Source organism: Bos taurus, chromosome 23, assembly GCF_002263795.3.
Source record: "Bos taurus isolate L1 Dominette 01449 registration number 42190680 breed Hereford chromosome 23, ARS-UCD2.0, whole genome shotgun sequence".
NCBI classification, from domain to species: Eukaryota; Metazoa; Chordata; class Mammalia; order Artiodactyla; family Bovidae; genus Bos; species Bos taurus.
Window position 1 is genome coordinate 12,559,262 of NC_037350.1, and position 17,435 is coordinate 12,576,696.

Sequence of the window (17,435 nt, forward strand, 5' to 3'; positions counted from 1 at the left end):
TTCAGAATTTCTCACTAGAAAGCTTCTTTATCTTCTTTTGAAGTAGCTGCTTTGTAATCTGTTCTTCTGCTCTTCAATTATGTACTCTTGTTCTGTGAGAGTAAGAATCTTAGCCGTATCCTGAGTGCCTGTTTATTTTGATGGAGACTTGATTATTGTCCTAACTTTGATTTTTTCCCCACCTATTGCCGGGAGAAATATCAATAACCTCAGATATGCAGATGACACCACCCTTATGGCAGAAAGTGAAGAGGAACTCAAAAGTCTCTTGATGAAAGTGAAAGAGGAGAGTGAAAAAGTTGGCTTAAAGCTCAACATTCAGAAAACGAAGATCATGGCATCTGGTCCCATCACTTCATGGGAAATAGATGGGGAAACAGTGGAAACAGTGTCAGACTTTATTTTTGGGGGCTCCAAAATCACTGCAGCCATGAAATTAAAAGATGCTTTCTCCTTGGAAGAAAAGTTATGATCAACCTAGATAGCATATTGAAAAGCAGAGACATTACTTTGCCAACAAAGGTCCATCTAGTCAAGGCTATGGTTTTTCCTGTGGTCATGTATGGATGTGAGAGTTGGACTATGAAGAAGGCTGAGCACCGAAGAATTGCTGCTTTTGAACTGTGGTGTTGGAGAAGACTCTTGAGAGTCCCTTGGACTGCAAGGAGATCCAACCAGTCCATTCTGAAGGAGATCAGCCCTGGGTGTTCTTTGGAAGGACTGATGCTAAAGCTGAAACTCCAATACTTTGGCCTCCTGATGTGAAGAGCTGACTCACTGGAAAAGACTTTGGGAGGGATTGGGGGCAGGAGGAGAAGGGGACGACAGAGGATGAGATGGCTGGATGGCATCACTGACTCGATGGACATGAGTCTGAGTGAACTCTGGGAGTTGGTGATGGACAGGGAGGCCTGGCGTGCTGCAATTCATGGGGTCGCAAAGAGTCGGACACGACTGAGCGACTGAACTGAACTGATTCCCCTGGGAATGGGGTATGTCCCCTAGGGTCACATCATGATCAGGAGAAGCACTTACACAGTTTGAAAAAGCCCCTAGAGGGATGTGTGTGTATGTGTGTGTGTGTGTGCGCGCTGTCTCACTTAAAAAAATTCTCTCTCTAGCGCCTTAAACTTAAGTTTCTTTAGATAATGCAGTAGGGAGAAATACATAATTTTGTTCACCTGTCTAGCCTCAAGGGTAGTAATTAACATATCGCGCTCAACGTTTTGAATAGTTTTAAAAGCAAACCTTTTATCATCCTAGGTTTTGAAGTTTTAAGGTGCTCTGCTGGTGGAAGGACCGGATAACATGAGCGCTGAGGAAGGCGACCCACCCCCTCCGGAAGAAGAAGCCCCTCCCTCGTCCGGAGAATCAGCGCCTCCTGGTTCAGAAGAGGTTGCCCGTCCAGATCCAGGAGATGAGGCTCCGCCCCCTGCAGAAGAAGAGACTCCTCCTCCTCCTTCCAGCGAGGAGGCCCCAACCCTTCCCGAAGAGGTGTCTGAGGGAGATACAGGCTCTCTTTCCGAGAAAGCCCCTACTTCCTCTTTAAGTGATTATTTGAATCTCCTTCCTTCTGATGAAAGGATAGTTATGCCAGACGATGATGAGTTGGAACCAGGCAGGGTGCGACCCAGGCCTGCGCCGCGAATGGTCCAGTCAATGCTTTCTGATGTGCTCTCTCAGTCTTCCCACAGATCATCCAAATATCGCCGAAGTATGAGTGGCATTCCAAATCTACAGGAAACATTAAAAGAGAGACAGGTTTTGCTTATGTTTTTCATATGTGTCACTTTGATCTCAAATGAAACGTTTTGGTGACTTTTCTTAATAATTGCATTTTTTTTTAACCTGTGGCTTTCATTCTTTAGGCAAGATATAGAGATGCAAGAGAAAACCGAAAAATGAAAATAGACCCTTCCTACAAATATATATTTGAAATTCTGTCAGAAAAGCTTGGCCTGGACATGGTAACTGTTGAAGAATTAATTTTGGATTGCCCATCTGTAAGTTTGAGTCTTATCACTCTCTTTTAGCTGCTTTTAGAGGAGTGATTGGTTTATGAAACATGGATTATTGTGAACAACAAAACATTTAGAAAGAGGTGGTTGGAATTTACCTGATTAGAGAGGAAGCTTTATTTTATGTAATTATAGCCAACTGGATGATATTTCTAGTTTGGCTTACTAGTGTGGAGGAAGGAAGGAAGGAAGGAAAAGAGTTGGCAACTAGTATTAAGCCAAATTTTAATTCAGAATGGCTTCAGAAGTTAAGAGGAATAGTAAAGCACAGGTAGAGTGATATTTTAAAAGTACAGGTTATATAACCTACAAGTGAAAATTATTTGGATAGAAAAACAAACTGCAGAAATAGAGCTAGGGCACAGTGACTGTTGCATGAATATATTGGAAACCAGTGAGGTGATTCCCATGTATCTCTGCATGCCAGGGACACCCCACTGCCTACTTTTCTGGCATAATTATTAACAGTTCCTCCTTTCACTCCAAAAACGGTCCCAGTTTTGGATGATGAATTTACTATATATGGTCACCCTAATTATAGTAATATATGATAAACTGTGACTTTCATAGCAGTTCCCAGAAGCAGTGTTATAGCTTCCTTGTAGCTCAGGTTCTAAATTAATTTTCTTTTAAAAAAATTTGATACTTTTTGTTGTAAATTCCTTATAGACATTGATTCTCTTTTAAAAGTATTTATTTTTATTTATTTTTGGCTCCTTTGGGTCTTTGTTGCTTTGTACGGGCTTTCTCTGGTTGTGGTGAGTGAGGGCTACACTCTGTGGTCTGCGGGCTTCTCATTATGGCAGTGTCTCGTTGTGGAGCATGCGCTCTAGGCTCGTGGGCTTCAGTAGTTGCAGTGCACGGGCTTAGGAGTTACGGATCTCAGGCTCTAGAGTGAGGACTCCGTAGCTGTGGCACACGGGCCTAGTTGCTCCGTGGCATATGGAATCCTCCTGGACCAAGGATTGAATCTGTGCCTCCTGCATTGGTAGGCAGATTCTTATCCACTGTGGCACCAGGGAAGTCCTAAATTAATTTTCAATAAAATTACTGTTAACTACTTGAGCTTGTCATCAAGTCTAGGAGTGACCTGGATCGTGAAAGTCACAGTTTCTCAGGTCACCAAAGTTCCATGTGGGAATGTAGATGTGGCCAAATGCTTTAAGGGCATTCAGGCTGTTAGCCGAGTAGGCCCGTGTGCTGAAGGGCCTTGCACTTGGATTAATGATCTCCTGTTGCCATCTTGAAATTATTAATAATTTTTAAACATTTGGTTCTGCATTTTCATTTTATACTGGGCCCCACAAATTCTGAAATCTGTACTGGCTATGGGTCATACCACCCAATGGCAACAGGATTCTTTTTGCCATTCTCAAGCTGTTTTGTTTGTATTGCTTTTAAAAAATTATTTATTTATGGCCCTGTTGGGTCTTTGTTACTGAGTGGGCTTTTCTCTGGTTGTGTAGAGTAGGGTATACAGTCTAGTTAGACTGTGTGGGCTTCTCATTGCAGTGACTTCTTTTGTGGAACATGGGCTCTAGGGTGCGTGGGCTTCAGAGTTGCAGCATGTGGGTTCACCGGTTGCAGCTCCTAGGCTCTGGAGCACAGGCTTAGTTGCTTGGACAAATGTGGGATCTTCCTGGATCAGGGATGGAATCTATGTTTCCTGCATTGACAGGTGGATTCTTTACCACTGAGCCACCATCTGTTTCAATCTCTCCTGGCCTCCTTTCCTTACTATTTTGGCTCCTCTGACAACTCTGTTTGTGTGTCTGCCTGTTCTCCTAGTAGAAGAAAGTAACATAAAACAGCCCTGTACTCATCATTGAGCAGATGACCAAGAGATGAAGGAAAGGCAAATTTCTAAAAAAAAGTGTTTCTCAGATGGCTCAGGCTTCAGGCCTGTCCCAAGAACCATTCCTGTGCTTGGTTAGGGAGGAAACTATATAGGTGATCAACCTTGTTTCACCTGAAATTTGCAAGGCCACATAGTTGGCTGACTTCGTAATTGGAATCCCAGTAGCTCTGCAGAAGTTTTAGGCATAGACATTGAGACTGGGCAGTGCCTTCAGAGGAGGATTGATGCTAGGACTCGGGAGATGGGTGCCTCCAGAGGTGGTACTATCACCCGTAAGTATTGATATTTGCCCCCTGGTTTTCTTGACTGGCATTTTCTGCTTGGAGGAAGTTTTTCTCACTGGGCCAGCATGCTGGAGTGCCTGGTGGCTGCAAACCATTCCACTTGTCACTCCAGGGGTATGTCTTGGATTTGGGTTTATGTGGTTAAGTTATTCCTTAAGACTATCATGGACCAGGTCAGATACTGCTAAGGCAGCAAGAAATGGGAAATCTAGGATTAAGGGAAAATTCAGGCCAAAAAGGTGTTTCCTTAAGAGTTCCTTGTGAGTTGCAAAGCCACAGTGGAAGGAAGATCATACAGCCAGGAATGGAGACAAATGTCAAAATCTGGGAGAGATTAGAGTGTTTATTTGGTTACATGTTCAAAGCCAGGACTTATAGTAGATTGGGATCATGATTAGTGGATGCATGAGGAAGCAGATGGAATAAGGAGCAAGGGATGGTACGTTTTGTTGTGTGGTTTAGGAAACTGGGTGTGTTAAGAACGGGTGTGGTTGTTAGTTTGTTGGCTTTCAGATCCATTCTCTTTTACTGTTCTGTTACCTGGAAGACTGACCTTTCTGGAATCTACCACGTGCCCTCGCTCTCTTGCTTCCATGTGGCTCAGCCTCTGGGAGGTACCAGTATGAGACTGGAGGGCATAGGGGAAAGAAGCCTGATCCTTCCCTCCTTGGCCGTGTTTCTGGCCGTGTTCTCCCGAGCAGTCCCTCTCCCCCAGCTCCTCCTTTCAGCCTGCTTCCCGCTGTTCCCCCATGCCCACCCTTCCAGGCCTTGAGGTGGTACTGGTTTTCCTCTGTTGGTTCATTTTATTATAGTTTCTTAGTCATTTTATTGGGCTTCCCCAGGTGGCTAAGTGATAAAGAGTCTGCCTGGAATGCAGGAGACCTGGGTTTGATCCCTGGTTGGAGAAGATCCCTTGGAGAAGGAAATGGCAACCTATTCCAGTATTCTTGCCTGGGAAATCCCATGGACAGAGGAGCCTAGTGGGCTACAGTCCATGGGGTCACAAAAGAGTTGGACATGACTTAGCCACTAAACAAGTCATTTCTCTTTTACTTAACAGCTGGAAGCATTTACTCTCTTTTTTATGAAAGACGGTTGCAAGACACTGAAATTTTTGTACCAAGAAGGAGATGTACCTGGTCTTGGTAAGTATGTTCTGCAAGGGTAATGTGCCAGCTGTTCATGAATGAATGTGAAAATGTAGCATATCTTTTCTCTTATACATAGACAATCCTATATTTATAAAGGAAATTATCAGGAGCTTACAGGATTACCATAATGATTGAAGAAGAAAACATCCTTAAAAAAGTCATTGACTTCCCCTGGGAATATACATTTTCACTAGGGTTTAATTGCCTTTTCCCTGAAACAGATAGAGAGCCATTCTGTACACATGTTGTCAGATGACCAGAAATAGTCAGGAAACCACCTGAAAGCACAGCCGTTGCTCCCTATGGTCCTAGGTGAGCCTCCTGTGTCTGCTGCTGCTGTAGTTGGAATATCTGGCTTTCCCTACTTTTCACGTTATTCCAAAAAGAGTTGCTACTTTACCAGGTTGGTAAACTTTTATCTTAATAAGTAGGTACATGGCCCATCCTTTGCTCTTAGGCTACTTATCTTATAAATCCTGTGGATTTTACCTTCACTATGTCCCCTCTATTGGTTCTTTCTTGCTTTCCTCCTCTGCTGCCTTTAAGCTAGGCTCATATCTCATGCCCATCTCTGGATTCTAGATCCAAAAATAGTATCTGTTGTCAGATTCCCTCTCTGAAATCTATACTACTTATTCTTGGTAAGTAAACCTTTAATTAGGCCCAGACTCTTCATTTATTGCACCAAGGCCTGTCATAACCTGGGCACACAGTACTTGTTTAGTTGGGTCTCCTAATCTCCTCTTAACCAGAATTTGCTGCTCCTTCTAAGTCAGTCTTCATTGTTCTCTGTTCATACCAGAGTCATTTCTGTGCCCTTTTCTCCACTCTCCATCCTGACTGTCTCTGAATGCCTTTCTTCTCTCCACCTAGACAAATCCTACCCCTCTTCGGGATCACTTCATGCGTTCTCTTTTCTTCAGAGCCTTCCTAGAGTTTTCCAAACCACGTCCATCACTATCCTCCAAATTCCTGTCTCTTTTAAAGTTTGCACTGTCAAACAGAGCACTTGAGGATGTTCTTCTGTTTTCATCTTGCTGTTCAGTTGCTCAGTCATGTCTGACTCTTTGAAACCCTGTGAACTGCAGCACACCAGGCTTCCCTGTCCTTCACTATCTCCCAGAGTTTGCTCAGAATCATTGAGTCAATGATGCTGTCCGACCATCTCATCCTCCGTCTCTCCCTTCTCCTCCTGTCCTCAATCTTTCCCAGCATCTGGGTCTTTTCTAATGAGTTGGCTTTTCACATCAGGTGGCCAAGGTACCGGAGCTTCAGCTTCAGCAGCAGTCTTTCCAATGAATATTCAGGGTTGACTCTTTTAGGATGGACTGGTTTGATCTCCTTGCAGTCCAAGGGACTCTCAAGAATCTTCAAACACTGAAGATAGATACCTAATTAAATGATAAGTTTTCACTGAAATTAGCTCAAGGAAAGATTTCGTATAAGTTGGGTGCTGTGAGAATATTTAGTGGGGGACAGGATCTTCTTAGGGGAGTCACTGAAGGTTTCCCTGCGAGGTGGCATTCTGGCTAAAATATGTAAGATTAGCAAGGATTAGGGAGGTAGAAGGTGGACGATGGGATGGCAGAAGAGTTTGCATGAAGACCCTGCCTGAGGCCAGGCCGGAAGGAGCCAAGTGCAGAGCTCAGCGAAAGGCACCCGAGGAGGTGGCAACGTTAAGATTTGCAATTACTAACATCTTTTTGTAGGCAAAAAATTTTATCCCACAATCATATTGAAAACTTCTTATACTAAAGTGAAGCAAGGAACACCAGTGTAAGAATCACAGTAATTTATCACATTTAATCAGTTATGTGATCATATGTTAAGTTCTTGACTTTTGTTTTCAGAATGTGGTCGAACTATTGCTGGAGCAACCAAAGGGGCAAAAATGATGAGATTGTATGTAGACAACGCAGCCCCGGAGAAACTAAAAGGACAGTGTGTATTTTTTGTTCGCTGTCGCAACGATATCCCTATAAATACTAAAAATATTCAGGAAGTATGTTTACTTTTTTTTCAAACATATAGTTAAATATTTTTGCCAGCTTTATTGTGATACAATTGACATATAACTTTATGTAAGTTTAAAGTATGCAAAGAATTTATTCAATACATTGTGAGATGATTATCACCATAGCATTAACTTCATATAATTAACTACTTTTCTTTTTTGGTAATGATGTTTAAGATCTACTCCCTTAGCAACTGTTTTCTTTTTTAAGGTTTTTTTTTTTTGGATGTAGACCATTTTTAAACTCTTTATTGCACTTATTACAATATTGCTTGTTTTATGTTTTGGTGTTTGCCTACAAAGTATGTGGATTCTTAGCTCCCCAGTCAAAGATTGCATCCCCTACATTAGAAGGTGAAGTCTTAACCACTGGACTGCTGGGGATGTCCCAGCAGCTTTCAAGTATATGATATAGTAATTTATGCTTTTTTTAAAAATTTTTATTTTATTTTTTAACTTTACAATATTGTATTGGTTTTGCCATATATTGAAATGAATCCGCCACAGGTATACATGTGTGCTTTTGAACTCTGGTGTTGAAGACTCTTGAGAGTCCCTTGGACTGCAAGGAGATCCAACCAGTCCATCCTAAAAGGAGATCAGTCCTGAATATTCATTGGAAGGACTGATACTGAAGCTGAAACTCTAATACTTTGGCCACCTGATGTGAAGAACTAAATCATTGGAAAAGACCCTGATGCTGGGCAAGACTGAAGGCAGAAGGAGAATGGGACAGAGAATGGGATGGTTGGATGGCATCACCTACTCGATAGACATGAGTTTGAGCAAGCTCCGGGAGTTGGTGATGGGCAGGGAAGCCTGATATGCTGCAGTCTATGGGGCTGCAAAGAGTTGGACACGACTGAGTGACTGAACGGAACTGATTGTTGACTATGGGGCTTCCCAGGTGGTGCCAGTGGTAAAGAACCTGTATGCCAATGCAGGAGACACAGGAGACTCGGGTTTGATCCCTGGGTTGGGAAGATCCCCTGGAGGGGGGCATTTCAACCTACTCGAGTATTCTTGCCTAGAGAATCCCATGAACAGAGGAGCCTGGTGGGCTATGGTCCATAGGGTTGCAAAGAGTTGGACACGACTGAAGTAACTTAGCATGGCACATTTTATCATAGTCACCATGTTGTTCATTATATCCCCAGAACCTAGTCATCTTATAACTGAAAGTTTGCATCCTTTCACCAGCGGTTTTTTTGTGTCAAATTTCTGGGCAGAAGGCTAGTTTCGTTGTTCTGTCTTTGCACTGACGGTTTTCTGGTCTCCTTTTCATAGACAGGGCAATGGTCAACCTGGAACTTTCTTTTTGCACAAGGCTTAATTTCATTTCCCTCACATTGTGTATGCTCCAGGCCATAACTTCTTCCCTAGGCAGAATTTAAAGCACCAGGGAAAAAATGTTTGCTTGATGAGCAAGCATCTGAATGGTTAAATGTGGGCAGAATATAAATTTGTTGATTTTAGAACCCTAATATTCACCACATAAGTTTTCCTAATAGTTTATAAGATGTATTATTTATACTTATTGCAGTGTAAAAATAGATTTTGGTTTTCAGTTCTTAATGGGACCAGCATATAAAATAACCTTTGAACATTATCCTTTCAGGAAGTGCTATTTACTGTTCTGGATGCATCGGAAGGACTGCTAGTTGGGATTAGAAATATGCTGGCAAATATATTTCTACCAGCTATTCTTGCGACAAACAGTTGGGGTGCTTTAAACCAGTCCCAGCAAGGAGAATCCGAAAAACAAATTTTCATTGAAACCATCAACAGATACCTTTCCTTTTTAGATGGTAAGTGTAATATTTAATGTTTAATAAATTATTACAATAAGCAAATTAGCTATAAGATATGTTATTAAAAATAAACATTAGAGAAAAAATTTCCATCTTAAAAGATGATGTTAAAGTAATTATGGGACCTAGAGTTAAGATATTTAATCATTACAACTTCTCTTTCCAGGAATTTTTGAAGGCATAAGATACATTTTCTTTTATATTTTCTGTTGAGGAAGAAGTCTCTTCCTATATTATTTGTGAAAATTTTTACCATATTTAAAAATATATACTTTATTATTAACCCTCTTTAAACTATAAATCATTTCATATTTATAAAAATAAACAATTTAAATAATCATAGCACAGTCTAATGATCAATTAGAATTATGCTCCTACTATAAAATATTAAATCTCTAACATTTTAGTAATTACAGCTTGAAACCACACATTGATGTTTAACACACTGACATTACCATCTCTTCTCAATATTATTTTTTCCCTTTTAGGTGCTAGAATAAGTATTGAGGGAACAGTTAAGCTAAAGAAAATAGACAGTGTTGATTTTTCCAAACTGCATACCTTTGAAGACGTGACACTTGCAGCAAGCAATTCAGAAACTGTTCGTCAGCTAGAGGACGTGCTGATGATATGGTACAAACAGATCGAACAGGTGAGCTGGCTCGAGTGACTTCATCAGATACGAGTTGTGGTTCTCATCTGTGTCCTAATCATTGCATTTTGTTCCTGAACATAAAGGGAAGAGGAGCCTTCCAGATTCTACTATGAAATTCAGCCTCTTCTTGATTCCAGTGCAAAATCATTGTTCTCTTTGGACCATTTAAAATCACCTTTAAGATATTTCTCACTTTAAGGAGGAAACCATAACAGTATGGCTTGAGGATGAAATAGTAAAGAATCAGGATTAGCTAGCATTTATCTGCAATATTTTATATATTGTTTATGCTTTTCATTAGAGAGAGAGGAAAAGAACACAATGAAGAGCCTATAGCCACAATGCTAGATAATTAATAAATGCTTTTTGGTTCATCAGTGAAATTGTTTGTGTTGACAGAGAGGTTCAAACTAGGCTCATTCATATTAGTGCTACAGTTGCAAGTCTGCAGCTCTGTGGCCAAATACATTTTCTCTGTCAGTAAGAAAAGCAGTGATAGAAATGGTGGCACATTCTGAGAGGTGCCAACGTACACTACAAAGGCTGCCCCAAACCAGATGCTATATAATTGCTCTAAACAGACTCTAGAAACCAGCTCACAGATCTCCAGGTCATGAGCACAGGAGAGTGGAACTGGAGAAGAAAATCTTTAATGGAGTGAGGACTAGGGGAGAAAAGTCTTGAGCAAGCAAGAGTTAGAGAAAAGCATTTCTGATTTTACCTCTCAGAACTGTTAGAAGGAGGGAAGTGTAGTTAGAGTGGAGAATCTGGAGGAGTTTTGGAAACTCCATCAAGGCCTGGAGTGCTGACACCAGAATTTGCTTCCAGGTGTCACTAGGTAATAAAAATGAGTATTTGTCCACCTGCAGCTGCCTTTAATGCCACTGAGGAAGGAGGGGAGTTGTAAGCCATTGTGGAGGTCAAGCTCTGTCCTGCACAGAGCTGAGGAGATCTCCTCCAGTTTTCATGATCAATCAAAATAGATCTTCTTTTATAAAAATGAGCAAGCAAAAGATAATAGCTTAACATGAAGATATTAGGCAACTTGAAATAGGAAAATCAAGTTGGCCAACTGCAGCAAATGGTCTCCAGTTAAGCAGAATCAGTGCAAGAAATCTTTAAAAGTTACATCTAGGACGTCCTTTGTGGCACAGTGGATAAGGATCTGCCTTCCAATACAGGGGACATGTGTCCAGTCCCTGGTCCAGGAAGATCAGACATGCTGTGGAACAACTGAAGCCAGAGTCTGCACTCTAGAGCCTGTGCTTTGAAACAAGAGAAGCCACCACAGTGGGAAACCTGCACGCTGCAGGGAAGAGTAACCCCCGCTCACCACAACTAGAGAGCACCTACGTGCAGCAAAAAAGACCAGCACAGCCAATATATAAATAAATATTAAAAAATTACATCTAAAATAAACCCGACCTCTTGTCATACACAAAAATTAATTCAGGATGGATCATCGCTAAAACTAAAAGAAGAGATACATGCAACAAGATGAATGAATCTCAAAAACATGCTGTGAACAAATCCAGCCTTTGAAGAGTAATGTGAAAAGTAGAACAAAAACTATAGGTAAATCAGAACATAATGTAGGGCTATATTAATATCTAATTAAGACAGATGGAAAACCCAGAAGCCATGAAATAAAAACCTGACATATTTGACTACATAAAAAATTAAAGTAATATCCATATGGCAGAAATCACTGTAAGCAACATTAAAAGATAATTGACTTTCTGGGAGAAAAATATTATCAGCATGTGTAACAAAGAGTTAGTATCCACAATATATAAAGAACTTGCTCTTCTTTGGGATTGGAATGAAAACTGACCTTTTCCAGTCCTGTGGCTACTGTTGAGTTTTCCAAATTTGCTGACATGCTGAGTATAGCACTTCAATAGCATTCTTGCCTGGAGACCCCTAGGGACAGTATGAAAAGGCAAAAAGATACGATGCTGCAAGATGAGTCCCCCAAGTTGGCAGGTGTTCAATATGCTACCATGGTGAAGAGTGGAGGGCAATTACGAATAGCTCCAGTAAGAATGAAGTAGCTGGGCCAAAGCCGGAATGATGCTTGGTTGGGGACATGTCTGGTGGTGAAAGTAAAGTTAGATGCTGTAAAGAACAGTATTGCATAGGAAGCTGGTTAGGTCCACAAATCAAGGTAAATTGGACATGGTCAAGCAGGAGATAGTAAGGCTGAATATCAACATCTTAGGAATCACGAACTATAATAGATGGGAATGGGAGAATTTAATTCAGATGACCATTGTATCTATTACTGTGGGCAAGAATCCCTTGGAAGAAGTGGAGTAGCCTTCATAGTCAATTATAGAATGCAGTACTTGAGTACAGTCTCAAAAATGACAGAGTGATCTTAGTTCATTTCCAAGGCAAACCATTCAACATCACAGTAATCCAGGTCTATGCCCCAACCACTGATGTCAAAAAAGATGAAGTTGAACAGTTCTAGGAAGACCTACAAAACCTAGAGCTAATACCAAAAAAATAAAAATAAAAAGACATGTCTTTTTCATCATAGGGGATTGGAATGCAAATGTAGGAAGTCAAGAGATACCAGAATAACAGGCAAGTTTGGCTTTGGAGTACAAAATGAAACAGGGCAAAGGCTAACATTTTTGCCAAGAGAATGCACTGGTCATTGCAAATGCCCTCTTCCAACAACACAAGAGATGGTTCTACACATAGACATCACCAGATGGTCAATACCAAGATCAGATTGATTGCCCTTTGCAGCCAAAGATGGAGAAGCTCTATACAGTTAGCAAAAGTAAGATCAGGAGCTGACTGTAGCTCAAAACATGACCTCCTTATTGCAAAATCCAGGCTTAAATTGAAGAAAATAGGGAAAACATCTATGTCATTCAGATATGTTCTAAATCCCTTATGATTATACAGTGGAAGTGATGAATAGATTCAAGGAATTAGACCTGATAGAGTTCCTGAAGAACTATGGATGGAGGTTCATAATGTTGTACAGTGTCTTTGAGATGATTTTGGAGGCAGGGACCAAACTATCTCAAAGGAAAAGAAATGCAAGAAGGCAAAGTAGTTGTCTGAGGAACTTTACAGATATCTGAGGAAAGAAGAGACGCTAAAGACAAAGGAGAAAGGCAAAGATATACCCAACTGAATGCAGAGTTCCAGAGAATAGCAAGGAGAGATAAGAAGGCCTTTTAAAATGAATAATGCACAGAAGTAGAGGAAAGCAATAGAATGGGAAAGGCTAGAGATCTCTTTAGGAAAATAGGAAATATCAAAGGAACATCTCATGCAGGGATGGGCAGGATAAAGGATGAAAATGGTAAGGATAAAGGACGAAAATGGTAAGGACCTAACATAAGCAGATGTAGATGGTTTTCTGGAACTCTATTGCTTTTTTGATGATCCAACGGATGTTGGCAATTTAATCTCTTATTCCTTTGCCTTTTCTAAATTCAGCTTGAACATCTGCAAGTTCACGGTTCACATACTGTTGAAGCCTGGCTTGGAGAATGTTGAGCATTACTTTGCTAGCATGTGAGATGAGTGCAACTGTGTGGTAGTTTGAACATTCTTTGGCATTGCCTTTCTTTAAGATTAGAATGAAAACTGACCTTTTCCAGTCCCGTGGCCACTGCTGAGTTTTCCAAATTTGCTGGCATATTGAGTGCAGCACTTTCACAGCATCAACCTTTAGAATTTGAAATAGCTCAACTGGAATTCCATCACCTCCACTAGCTTTGTTCATAGTGATGCTTCATAAGGCCCACTTGACTTCACATTCCAGAATGTCTGGCTCTAGGTGAGTGATCACACCATCATGGTTATCTGGGTTATGAAGACCTTTTTTTGTATAGTTCTGTGTATTCTTGCCACCTCTTCTTAATATATTCTGTTTCTGATATCATAAGATATCTTAATATCTTCAGTGATCTGTTGGATCATTGAAAAAGCAAGAGAATTCCAGAAAAACATCTACTTCTGCTTTATTGATTATGTCAAAGCCTTTGACTGTGTGGATCACAATAAACTGTGGAAAATTCTTCAAGAGATGGGAATACCAGACCACTGACTTGCCTCTTGAGAAATCTGTGTGCAGGTCAGGAAGCAACAGTTAGAACTGGACATGGAACAACAGTCTCGTTCCAAATTGGGAAAGGAATACGTCAAGGCTGTATATTGTCACCCTGCTTATTTAACTTAAATGCAGAGTATATCATGAGAAATGCTAGGCTGGATGAAGCACAAGCTGGAATCAAAGATTACTGGGAGAAATATCAATAACCTCAGATATGCAGATGACACCACCCTTATAGCAGAAAGTGAAGAACTAAAGAGCTTCTTGATGAAAGTGAAAGAGGAGAGTGAAAATGTTGAGTGAAAGCTCAACATTCAGAAAACGAAGATCATGACCTCTGGTCCCATCACTTCACGGCAAATAGATGGAGAAACAATGGAAACAGTGGCAGACTTTATTTTGGGCTCCAAAATCACTGCAGATTGTGACTGCAGTCATGCAATTAAAAGACGCTTGCTCCTTGGAAGAAAGCTCTGATTAACCTAGACAGCATATTAAAAAACAGAGACATTACTTTGCTGACAAAGGTCCGGATAGTCAAGGCTATGGTTTTTCCATTAGTCACGTATGGATGTGAGAGTTGGATTATAAAGAAAGCTGAGCGCTGAAGAATTGAACTGTGGTGTTGGAGAAGACTCTTGAGAGTCCCTTGGGCTGCATGGAGATCCAACTGGTTCATCCTAAAGGAGATCATCCTGAATATTCATTGAAAGGACTGATGTTGAAGCTGAAACTCTAATACTTTGGCCACCTGATGTGAAGAACTGACTCATTTGAAAAGATCCTCATGCTGGGAAAGATTGAAGGCAGGAAGAGAAGGGGATGACAAAGGATGAGATAGTTGGATGGTATCACCGACTCAGTGGACATGGGTTTGGGTAAACACGGGGATTTGGTGATGGACAGGGAGGCCTGGCATGCTGAAGTCCATGGGGTCGCAAACAGTAGGACACAACTGAGCGACTGAACTGAACTGAACTCAGTGATGTCATCCATTTTCTAAAAATGTTAGTTGTTTCTACGTTTTTGTCCTATTACAAACAATAATAATGTCGATACATCTTCATTGAATATCTTTGTTGAAGTCTTGTTTGCACTTGTTCAAGAGTTTCCCAGGGGATGACTGAGAGAAGTACTATATCAGTCTTTTATTGGTTACTAACTGCAAAGCCTTCCAAACAGTGGTTATATTAATTTATAATTTTTTACATAAGTAAATGAGAGTTTCCATGTCTTCAAATCTTCCATTACACTAAGAATGTCAGATTTTTAATGGTTGTCAGTATGTTGGGTGTGAAATTGTATTTTGATTTATTTTACATTACCCTGAACACTGTTGAGGCTGTCCTTTTTTTTTTTTTTTTTTTAATTTGTGTGTGACATGTGGGATCATAGTCCTCAGCCCCTGCACTCAAAGAGTGGAGGTGTTTTTTTTTTTTTAATTGATTCATTTTTTATCGAAGGATAATTGCTTTACAGAATTTTGCTGTTTTCTGTCAAACCTCAACATGAATCAGCCATAGGTATACATATATCTCCTCCTTTTTGAACCTCCCTCCCATCTCTCGCCCCATCCCACCCCTCTAGGTTGATACAGAGCCCCTGTTTGAATTTCCTGAGCCATACAGCAAATTCCTGTTGGTTATCTATTTTACATATGGTAAAGTGAGTTTCCATGTTGCTCTTTCCATACACCTCACCCTCGCCTCCCTTCTCCCCATGTCCATAAGTCTATTCTCTAGAAAGAGTGGAGTTTTAACCCCTGGACTGCCAGGGAAGTCCTGAGGTTGTGCATGCTTAATGGATATTTAGATCTCCCCTTGTTGAATTGGCTGTTCTTATCCTTTACCTAGTGTTCTTTCAGATTGCTTGATGGCGTCTTACTGAATTGTTGAGAGTTTGAATAATGTTTTCCTGCTGTTCATCTTTTGTTGCTCCCTATTGTGTCCTGATTTTTCAGTTGGTATTGGTGTCTTTAGTCATGTGGAAACTTTACATTTTAATGGATGTATGTGAGATACAAATGGCAATCTAGCCTCAATTTAGCTACCTCCAGTGACAAGAAGCTTTGTGCTTTTTGTATTTAGGAAACACTTTTCATACTCTCGTGTTGTGAAGATATTCTCCTAAATTATTTATTTTAAATGTTGAAATATACAAAAGTGAGTAACAAATGAATAATACTAAAAATTAATAAGATAAATTATTGTAAAATGAACACCTGTGTAACTTTTGCACAAGTTAAGAAATAGAGCATTATCCGCACCTTGCAATCTCCATGCATTTCTCTTCCCAATTTTAACTTCTTTTTCTTCCAGTGGTTACCATTTTCTTGACAGTTATGATATTCCATTCCATGTCTTTCTTTATAGTTTTACCCCCATCTTCTATATTTTCTTTAAAGGTTTTGCCATTTTGTTTTAACCATTTACGTTTTAATGTATCTGGAATTATTTGTATCCGTGTATAATGTAAGGGCTTCCCCAGTGGCTCGATGGTAAAGAATCTGCGTGTGATGTAGGAGCTGCAGGAGATGTGGGAACGATCCCTGGGGAAGATCCCCTGGAGGAGGGCATGGCATCCTATTCCATGTTCCTGCCTGGAGAATCCAGGGGCCTGGTGGGCTACGCTCCATAGGATCGCAAAGAGTTGGACATGAAGGAAGCGACTTAGCACACATGCATGCATAATGCGAAGTAGGAATCTAATTTTGTCTTTTCCATATAGTTAGCCAGTTGTCCCAGAACTGTACTTGGTAGTCCATTCTTTGCTAACAAATTTGTATTATGTATCAAGTGTCTGGACTCTTTTATCTGTCCCATTGGTCTACTTATTTGATTTTTGCATTCATATCATACTGCATTAATTTCTGTTGCTTTTTACTAAATCAGCATTTAGTATGCTAATTCCCTTTCAGTGTTTTTGTTCAAAATTGCATTGATTATTTCTGGTTAAATGCTCTTCGAAATTAATTTTAAGACTAGTTTGTTAGGTATCATGAAAAAAAGCCTTGTTGAGATTTTGATTGGAAATTTCATTGAATGTATACATTAATTTAGAGAAAATTGCCATTTTTGTATTACTGAATTTCCCAATCCATGAACATGGTATATTTCTCCATTTATTTATTTATTTTGTGCGCTGAAAGTAAATTTTCTAATTTTCTCCAAAAAGATCTTGTACATCTTTTGTTAAACTCTAGATAGCTTAATGTTGTTACTATTTATTGTAGCATATGCTGTCATTTTAGAAATTACATTTTTAGATTGCTAGATGGCTTGTAAAGAAATTACACTAATATTTAAATACATACAGCCAAAACCTTACTGAATTGTTCACTTTTATTAGTTATAAAAGTCTGTCTTTATATATTCTTGAGTTTTTAAAATGTGGCCAACCATTCCATCTGTGATTATGCCATTTTTGTTTTTTATTTACAATTCTTGTACCTTTGTTTACTTTCCTTATATTGTCCTGTGATCTCCATGTCCAGGTTGAATAGAAGTGGGTGGTGATAGTGACGAAATTGTCTTGTCCTTGGTTTCAAAGTGGTATTTTCT

General features: G+C 40.1%; 1 protein-coding gene and 1 long non-coding RNA gene across 2 annotated transcripts in view; one reads left to right on the forward strand and one right to left on the reverse strand.

Moving 5' to 3' along the window:
* The first annotated feature begins 1,308 nt into the window (after positions 1–1,308).
* The window catches only part of DNAH8 (dynein axonemal heavy chain 8), a 328,304-nt gene continuing 312,177 nt past the window's right edge, over positions 1,309–17,435 (forward strand). Inside the window, exons 1-6 of the mRNA XM_024983878.2 lie at positions 1,309–1,761; positions 1,869–2,003; positions 5,221–5,305; positions 7,162–7,313; positions 8,944–9,133; positions 9,625–9,788. Of these exons, the coding sequence (XP_024839646.1) occupies positions 1,309–1,761; positions 1,869–2,003; positions 5,221–5,305; positions 7,162–7,313; positions 8,944–9,133; positions 9,625–9,788 (1,179 nt within the window). The remainder of the gene's footprint in view (positions 1,762–1,868; positions 2,004–5,220; positions 5,306–7,161; positions 7,314–8,943; positions 9,134–9,624; positions 9,789–17,435) is intronic.
* LOC132343605 (uncharacterized) lies at positions 1,646–13,540 on the reverse strand. The gene is made up of 3 exons (XR_009492521.1): positions 13,412–13,540; positions 9,698–9,862; positions 1,646–1,734 (listed from the first exon to the last, which is right to left on the reverse strand). It is a non-coding gene; the product is annotated as an uncharacterized lncRNA (long non-coding RNA).